At 47.8% G+C, this 9856-nt stretch overlaps 1 protein-coding gene across 1 annotated transcript in view; it reads right to left on the reverse strand.

Moving 5' to 3' along the window:
- Positions 1-7950, reverse strand: part of COL24A1 (collagen type XXIV alpha 1 chain) — a 168022-nt gene extending 160072 nt beyond the window's left edge. Inside the window, exon 1 of the mRNA XM_081865636.1 lies at positions 7730-7950. Coding sequence (XP_081721762.1) covers positions 7730-7785 — 56 coding nt within the window. The 5' untranslated portion in view covers positions 7786-7950. The remainder of the gene's footprint in view (positions 1-7729) is intronic.
- Positions 7951-9856: the final 1906 nt, after the last annotated feature.

Below are 9856 nucleotides of genomic sequence, written 5' to 3' on the forward strand. Positions count from 1 at the left end.
GAGGGGGGAGGGAAACGGACAGAGTATGTATGCACATTCAACTGCCTACGGCATCTACGTCACCCAGGAGATCGCAGCCGCAGAGCTAAGAAGAGTTGTTCCGTTGTTTGGAGAGGTCACTTCCTGGTTCGCATGGAGACGCTATTTTCAACAGAGCCCAGCGATGGAAGTGTGTAGCTGTATGGAGGCAGCACTGGGTGTTTGAAATTTTGCGCCCCTAACAAATTCTGCGCCCGGGCCAACCTGTGGACACTCCCAGGCTACACCACAGCATGAACATACTCGTTCTGAGAAGTGTATGCACAGTCATCACTGCAGCATCAAATCACAAGCTATATGTACGAAACAATAATCATGGATCAAAGACCATAGAGAGATAGCTTATTTCAAAAAGCCACCTTTTTAAAAAAAATAATGGAGGTAGTGTGCACATTTCAGCTGCAAGTTATGAGATACTGAACTGCATGGTGTCAACTTAAATGATAGATGTACATATGAAAAAGCCCTTGGATGAGAACTGTGTCGTATGTTGCCTCTTTGTGACTCTATAAGGGAGGAGGCCCCCTCCCCCTAATAAATATTGCAGACAAGAGAGCCTGCTTCAGCACTTGCATACTCTTGCTTTCTCCATGCTCCTGGTAAAAAATCAATAAAAAATCTCCACCTTCCATTGCTGCACCTCTGTGATCTCCTGCCATCATGAAACAGTGCTCATTCTGGCAGGAACAGCGTGTCAGAGAACAGGTAGCAAGTCAGAAGGAGCAATGAAGAGCTTCTGCAGTGAGCATTTAGCAGAAGGCTAGCAGCATGTGTTGCATGTGGAAACCCTACAGAGCCTAGGACTTGCCGATCAGAAGGTCGGCGGTTCAAATCCTCGTGACGGGGTGAGCTCCCATTGCTTGGTCCCTGCTCCTGCCAACCTAGCAGTTCGAAAGCACGTCAAAATGCAAGTAGATAAATAGGTACCGCTCCGGCGGGAAGGTAAACGGCGTTTCCGTGTGCTGCTCTGGTTCGCCAGAAGCGGCTTAGTCATGCTGGCCACATGACCCGGAAGCTGTACGCCGGCTGCCTCGGCCAATAAAGCGAGATGAGCGCCGCAACCCCAGAGTCGGCCACGACTGGACCTAATGGTCAGGGGTCCCTTTACCTTTACCTAGCAGCATGTGTTGCATGTGGAAACCCTACATAGGACATGGGACAGGAAAGGATAAGCAGGTGTCTGAAGCAGGCTGCCCAGACCCTTTAATGATGCCTTTAATGGCTGCAGGCTGTGACTGCATGCTCCCTATTATAACCCTAAGCCGGGGGCTTATCATATGTGCACCTTACTAAGAGGATGACGTGGGAACAAAAAGTTAAACTCAGCTAGTGCTTGCAGAGATGGTTTTAATCACTGACTCACTTCTGCACAAGCTAAGCAGTAAGTCAATGATTTTTTAACACCCTCACTCCTCACATAGAGCTATGTTATTCACAAGGCAAGGAGATTGCTTCTTTTGTTTTGTTGTAAAGCTCTCAGCTTGCACTGCAGTGGGGTGGGGTGGGGTGGGGTGGGTCCAGTATTGGCAGTGTGATGGAAGACTTTGAGAGCTCCCAAGCCACCAATTACCCAAGTTTCTGTTAGCTCTTGTTTTGTTTTTTAAATAATGCATTTGTTAATGTAACCCAAAACAGTACAGTAGGCCAGCAACTTATGTCAGGGTTACGTTCCAGGGATTGCACTTAAAGACAAAATCATGTACTGTGGTACCTCGGGTTAAGAACTTAATTCGTTCTGGAGGTCCGTTCTTAACCTGAAACTGTTCTTAACCTGAGATACCACTTTAGCTAATGGGGCCTCACGCTGCCACCGCCTCGCGATTTCTGTTCTCATCCTGAAGCAAAGTTCTTAACCCGAGGTACTATTTCTGGGTTAGTGGAGTCTGTAACCTGAAGCGTATGTAACCTGAGGTACCACAGTATAGTCAAAACTCACTGGGTTCACGGGGGGGGGGGGTGTGGATTGCCACATTCATTTTCCCCAATACCTTGCCGCCTTTTAATCCCCCCCCCCCATTTTTTGGGCCAAGTGCCTAAAGCTGAATGTGCGCAAGTTACGTAAAAAGGTAAAGGGACCCCTGACCATTAGGTCCAGTCGTGGCTGACTCTGGGGTTGCGGCACTCATCTCGTTAATTGGCCGAGGGAGCCAGTGTACAGCTTCCAGGTCATGTGGCTAGCATGACTAAGCTGCTTCTGGTGAACCAGAGCAGTGCACGGAAATGGCGTTTACCTTCCCGCCGGAGTGGTACCTATTTATCTACTTGCACTTTGACGTGCTTTCGAACTGCTAGGTTGGCAGGAGCTGGGACCGAGCAACGGGAGCTCACCCCGTCGTGAGGATTTGAACCGCCGACCTTCTGATCGGCAAGCCCTAGGCTCTGTGGTTTAACCCACAGCGCCACCCGTGTCGGGCTTACTGCATTGCCATTTTTTTGGCTGCAGCCATTGCATTCATATATTCAGTCTTCGGTCCACAATGGCTCCTAGGTTTTAGGACTGTTACTGTCTAAACAACATTCTGCATATAGAAAGTTATAACATAAACAGTATTTTACTGTTTTTATAGCAGTGCCAATATTTTTAGCCACTGCCAAAAATGTAAACAGTCATTTACATGACCAAATCCTTCAGTAATTCTCAGGGCTGGCAATATATGCTGCAGAAAGCGTGAGAAACAGATTTTCTTGGTAGCTGCTGACAATACACCCTGCCCCATAGATTTGGGGGTGTTTCCAGATGGAAGCTTAATATTGAAAAAAGTTGGACAGATATCAATAGCAGGTCAATGGCAAAAGCTTTTTTGTTAGCCAATCAGCTTTCCCCCAGAAATGTTAAATCCAGATTAAATAAGGGCAAAGTAGGGGTTGCCATCTTGACTCCAATAATGTTATGTTGATGTTATAGAAAAAAGGTAAGGATGATGAGCTCCCATCCCATAATAAAGACCTATCTGGAAGCATCCATTAATCACAACCATCAGGACAGACACATTTTGTGGCCAGAGGCAAAGGACAAGATAGCAACTCTTTCTAGTTCCACATGCAGAAGCCAAATAAATTAGCAGCTGAATCTTACTTCAACACTAGTGACAGGACAGCTCCACCACCACATCTGGGGCAGCAGGCCAGCTTAGGGAGCCCAGACAAAGCCATGTAGCAGAACAGCTAGAGGTGCAGAAGGATCTGCCAAGGACTGTTGCTGCCCCGGATGGCTGCCCAACTCCCTAACAGTAAGGCCGTCCCTGTCAAGCACTAATACAGGGTTAGCCAACATTGTGCCCTCTAGGTGTTTTGGGCTACAATTCCCATCAGCCTTAGGCAGCAAGGTCAAAGTCAGGGATAATGGGAGTTGTAAACCAAACCAGCTGGAGGGCACCATGTTAGCTATCCCTCCTGTATTGTGTGGATACATACAGGTTTTTTTAAGTGGGGGTAAATTTTACCATCATTGGTGAAATTCACAAGGGCTGAAACAACACACATATAAAAAACACTGTGCAAATGTCTTTTTTAAAAACCGTTTTTAAAAACATGTGGAATTTGTCATTAGCCCATCATCGCCATCTGGTGTCCCATTTGTATAATGCACTTAAAACATTATACATTGGTACGTCTGGTTACAGACGCTTCAGGTTACAGACTCAGAAATAGTACCTAACCCAGAAATAGTACCTCGGGTTAAGAACTTTGCTTCAGGATGAGAACAGAAATCACATGGTGGTGGCGCGGCGGCAGCAGCAGCGGGAGGCCCCATTAGCTAAAGTGGTGCTTCAGGTTAAGAACAGTTTCAGGTTAAGAACAGACCTCCAGAACAAATTAAGTTCTTAACCAGAGGTACCACTGTCTTTGGAGATGTACAGCTGAGTCCAAGGTTTTCTCCCAAAACCTTGGGAAGGTTTAGGCAGACCCCCACATGGCCATGAGAACAAGATCTAAGTGCATACTGATGTTCCCCCATGCATGCAGGATACTGACCGACCAGGAAACCCCTCTCTCAGGCAGAGGAGCTCTACGTGCATGCATGCATACATACATACATGCATACACATGTATGGCTCCCTCTCATGGCAGCTGAACCTGCGCCCTGCTCGTGCATCAGCTGGGACTAGCTTGCATGGCCACACAATCCCCTCCCATTTACTCATCATCTGAAATCCCTCCCCTACTGTCACAAGCCTTTGTGGGATAAGACTGCATCCAAATCCTATCATAACCATCATCTGCTGGGCCCATGCACTAGCTGCAGGCAATGGGCCAGTGTGGCATAATGGTTAGAGTGTGGAACTATGACTTGGGAGACCAATTACAGATAGGTAGCCGTGTTGGTCTGCCATAGTCAAAACAAAACAAATTCCTTCCAGTAACACCTTAAAGACCAACTAAGTCAGTTCTTGGTATGAGCTTTCGTGTGCATGCACACTTCTTCAGATACACTGAAACAGAAGTTTCCAGACCCTTCTATATAGATTTCAGAAGCTGCTGAATTACAACTTATCACCAAACTTAAAACCATGGAGAAACCTGGTCTGAACAAAGACCTTGGATTCTTATCTCATTATACATGACAAAGCCATTTTTCACCTTTTCACCCCTTGCTTTTTCCTGTAAGACCTATTGCAGTCGTTAAGAGTCGTCAACAGGCTCATCACAGCTATCTGCCAATCACCCATTCCCACCACCCTTCTGAGTAATACCCCTCCCCACCTTCTCACTATATAGAAGGGTCTGGAAACTTCTGTTTCAGTGTATCTGAAGAAGTGTGCATGCACACGAAAGCTCATACCAAGAACTGACTTAGTTGGTCTTTAAGGTGCTACTGGAAGGAATTTGTTTTGTTTTGGGAGACCAAGTTTCGATTCTGCACTCAGCTCATTGGGTGACCTTGGGACAGTCACCATCTCTTAGCCTAACACTGGGTTAGGCTAGTCAAGTATTCAATCTAAAGTTCATTTTGGAAGACTGGCTCGTAGAAAATTAAACATCTAGCTCCTAAGGGTCAGGTACTTAGGTAAAGGTAAAGGGACCCCTGACCATTAGGTCCAGTCGTGACTGACTCTGGGGTTGCAGCGCTCATCTCACTTTATTGGCCGAGGGAGGCGGCGTACAGCTTCCGGGTCATGTGGCCAGCATGACTAAGCCGCTTCTGGTGAACCAGAGCAGCGCACAGAAACGCTGTTTACCTTCCCACCAGAGCGGTACCTATTTATCTACTTGCACTTGGACGTGCTTTCAAACTGCTAGGTTGGCAGGAGCAGGGACCGAGCAACCGGAGCTCACCCCGTTGAGGAGATTCGAACCGCCAACCTTCTGATCGGCAAGTCCTAGGCTCTATGGTTTAACCCACAGCGCCACCCGCGTCCCTAAGGGGCAGGTACTTATTTGGGCTGAAATGCTTATGCTTATGGAATGATTGCCAGAGCTCTCCGCTAAAATTATTGCTCCCATAATTTTTTATTTTTCTGGTTGAAAGGACATTCAATCATTTGAAGTGCTCCTCTCCAGATCCATGTTTAACTACCTCAATGAGAACTGGGCCTTAAAGAGCAGACACATCTGACGAAGAATAAATTCAGACCAGTGAAGCATAAAACAAAAGGAGTCAGCCTTGCAAATCTCAACAAAGCAAATTGCTCTCCAGCTCTTCCGTGGAAAGACTACCTCGCACGCCAAGGGATTTGTTTACAGAGAGCTGCCCCAAGAGACTCTGCTGTATTAAATTAAAAGAATTGGCTGCTTGGCAGAGCCTGTTGATTTTCTAAGCAGAAAATGAGCAAAAGCCCAGGGCAAATCAAACTGCATCCAGGAAGATCACCTTGATTTCTCATGCCTGTAAGTCAAACCTAACTAAGTAGTCCTATCCATCACAAGTAACAACAAATGCCTCTTTGCTCCTGTTGCCTTCAGGGAAAGAGAAAGATTATTACTAAAGATGAACTAGGGAAGCGGATTGAAGCTAAGTTTTGGCAACCTGACCTCTCAATGCAGCACTTGCCTGTGAATTGAGCAAAAGAGGGTGGGTGGGAGAGAGGTTTTCCAGTCAGCTGCCTCCCTGCCCCCTCCTCTCTTTCCCTCTCTCTCACACACATGTACAAACAAGCAACCCTTCTCCAAACCTCTCCTTCCTCTCCCAATAACAGTCATCTTGGGTGCCCTTTTGCTTCCTTCCCAAAACCGGGCTGCACAGATGGGAAAGCAAGTGCTTTTCTGTCATGCTTCATGAACGCAGGAACTTTAAATAGCCCCAGATCACCAGTAAAAAAATAAAAATAATGATTGGTTTAAAACAAGGGTTTTGTTTCTTTCTTGAAAGAAAGAAAGACGGGTGTCTGCAGGCAGCTAAGTCTTTGCAACAGCTCCCTCCTAGAAGGCAGCCAAATCTGCTTGGAACTCAAATGGCTCCTTCTCTAAAAATAACACACATGAACTGTGCCCTTCCAGGGAGGATGGACAGAAAGGCACAACTTCACCCTCATTATGTCTCATACCATGAACATCTCACACATGCACAGGGATGTGCAGCCTCCCCACATGGGTTGCATGTTGTCCTTATACCCTGAGAGGCCCTTCCTCATCAGACTGGGCAAGAAAGGGCAATTTTTTGCTCCTAGGTAGGTAGAAAGTCCAAAGATAAAAATATTTTTCTTTTTAAAAAATTCATGTGTTGGCTCTAGGGAGCATCAATGTTCAGAAATCAGGGGACAATCATTATGCTCCATTGTAGTGACGGGGACAGATCTGCTAATCTAATGGTTCACAGGATCAATGTAAGCAAGGTCTTGCCAGAGTGGTAGATGTTGAGTGGGGGGGGGGGGGAGGTGGCTTTTCGACCTTGGTTGTGGAGCTGGAATCCACACACACAAGTCTGTCCCCAGTTCCAACAGGAATAATATTAATTCTGGGAGCTGCTTCTCTGCAGAGCTGGCATGTCCTTGCAGACTATCCAGGAGAGCTGGCAAACTGTGGAGAAGAATGCTGTGGTTAGGGCAACCAGAGACATCTCTGGTTAAAAGAGATGCTTCCTCCCTAAGTCTACTCTCAGCAAACCCAAACATACTTGCCAGTTCATCGTTAATCAATCAACTGCTTCCCAACTCAGGCCAGCCCATCTGGTGCTAGAAATAAAACAGAATTAATATTTTTTTAAAAAAAAATGCAAAAAAAGATCCCTGTTTCCTTCTGGTTTAACGAGGGAAAAGGTCAACCAAGAAAGCTAGAGTCTCCTTGCAGATGAGCGGACCTGGTAACTCCCAGGGACAGCTGGGGGAAACCTGGGAGTCCCGGCATCCTGTTCCTCCCAGGAATGGGAAACGCGCCAAGCACCTTCCCCCACGAGGGCTTTAAAACATCAAGTCCAGAAACAGCCTCGCCGGGCAAGGAGAACGGAGATCTTCCAACAAACGAGCATCTCGCTGTTGACCATTGTCAACTCATTCGTGCCAACTTGAATAAAATAAAGCCCCGCCCCGCACGATCATCGCAAGTCAGGGCGCACGCACACCGTGTGAATGGCCATGCGAATGGCCATCAACTTTGGGGGGGAGGGCCCTCAAAATATTTCATTGGGGGGACTTGGTTCCTCTGTCCACACACACACCCCCATTATAAGCAGGCACCCCCCCCCAACCCCTCGTCGCTGCAACAGCCGGGACCCGCAGCTCGGCCACCCCGCTCCCCCCTGCCTGAAACTCACGTTTTCGCGGTGGGAGAGATGCTTCCACTCCTTGTCCTTTGAGCTCCTAAAGGCATTTGTATGCATTTGTCCGGGCAGCGAAGTTCTAACCGAAAACAGAAGGCGGCTGTCTTCGTCTTCTTCTTCTTCTTCTTCTTCTTCTCCTCGGGGCGCCCCCTCTGCTCCTCAAGCGCTTCCTCACAGCCAGGGGCTTCAGGTACTGTCCATGAAACGCCGACGCCGCTCCTGCTGCTGCTGCTGCTGCTGCTTGCGCGAAGGTCGCCCTAGCGGGTCTCGCTCCGCATGGCGGGGAAGCGCCAGCTCGGCAAAGGCGCGAGAGGGGGCGCCTCGCGCGTGCCTCGCCGGCGGCCGCCCGGGCGCTGTGGTTTGGGTGTCGCGTGGTGGTTGGCGCGAGGGGCTTCGGCGGGGTGGGTTTTTGCACGAGGTCTTGGCCAACGGAAGGGGGGGGGGGAAACAGCTGCAACAAAGGTCCAGACTGGCAAAAAAAAAAGGGGGGGGGAGCTCTGCAACGCGCAGGCAACAAAACAACCACCACCAAACTTTTTAAATTGCTCTCTCTGCAGCTTCTAGTGGCAACAGCGCAGGCATCCGGGGCTGAAAAGGAGACTCTGCCTCTGGCTGCGGAGCAGAGCAGAGCGAGCAGCCAACCCCAAAGCAAAGCGAATCCTCCCCACCGCGGCTCGGTGTTAAATTTCACCGCTCACTGACTGGCGATTACATCATCAAACGCATCTCTCTTTTCTCCCCCCCCCCGGCCTCCCGGCAGCCGCCAAGCAGAGGAGGCAGAGCGGAGAGACAAGAGCCTGACTCGGGATGGCTCGGGTGGGCGGCCCGACGCCGCCGCTGAGGGGAGCCCGGGAGCTGCTGCTTACTTTGGGCTCCCCCGTTGCAGCGCCCGAAGAACGTTGGACGCGCGCGCGCGCGCTCTCACGGCGGCGGTTTTGTGTCCCGCTTTGGAGGGAAAGCGCTTTTGCTAGCGAAGCAGCCCAGGCCTGCTGCTGCTGCTGCTGCTGCTGCCTTGATATGGCTCGCGCCCCCCTTTTAAGGCTGCAATCCCCCAAAGTGCTTTTTCACCGAGTTCAGTCTTAACTGCTAAGGAATCCAGTGGTCCATAACTGTTCCCAGTCAGCAAACATAATGTTATGTCCAACATCCTGTGCCCATTTAATCATAGCAGACTTCACCCTTTCATCCTGGGTGTTCCATTTCAGCAGCAAGTTATACATCTTTGACAAAATCTTAGTTTTGGGTTCTAACAATTCTGTTTCTAATTTTGATTTTTCCACCTGGAATCCAATTTTCTTGTCCAATTTATAAGCCTCCATTATCTGATAATAATGAAGCCAGTCTCGCACTTTGTTTTTTAGTTTCTCAAAACTCTGCAATTTCAATTTGTCTCCCTCTTGCTCCAAAATTTCCCAATATTTTGGCCATTTGGACTCCATATTGAGTCTTTTAAAAGCTTTCGCTTCCATTGGTGACAACCACCTTGGAGTTTTATTTTCCAATAAGTCTTTGTATCTTATCCAGACATTAAACAATGCTTTCCTGACAATATGGTTTTTAAATGCTTTATGTACTTTAACCTTGTCGTACCACAAATATGCATGCCACCCAAAAGCATTATTAAATCCTTCTAAGTCCAAAATGTCTGCGTTCTCAAGAAGCAGCCAGTCTTTCAACCAGCAGAATTCTGCTGATTCATAATAGAGTTTAAGGTCTGGACCACTGGTTTGAAATTTACGGCATGTAATGCCTTAAGAGAGAATATAATGAAAATGATATATAGGTGGTACATAACCCCAGTCAAGCTCGCAAAAATTTATCACTTGCCCGATAACAAATGTTGGAAATGTAAAGAGACTGAAGGTACATTCTTTCACCTTTGGTGGGCGTGCCCAAAGATTAAGGCTTTCTGGGAAATGATTTTTAATGAACTGAAAAAGGTATTTAAATATACCTTCCTTAAGAAACCAGAGGCCTTTCTTCTGGGCATGGTCGGCCAATTGGTGTCAAAGAAAGATAGAACTTTTTTTATGTATGCAACAACAGCAGCAAGAATACTCATCGCGAAGTATTGGAAGACACAAGATTTACCCACTCTGGAAGAATGGCAGATGAAGGTGA

The sequence above is a fragment of the Podarcis erhardii genome (genome assembly GCF_964252035.2).
Source record: "Podarcis erhardii genome assembly, chromosome: 6".
Taxonomy (NCBI): domain Eukaryota; kingdom Metazoa; phylum Chordata; class Lepidosauria; order Squamata; family Lacertidae; genus Podarcis; species Podarcis erhardii.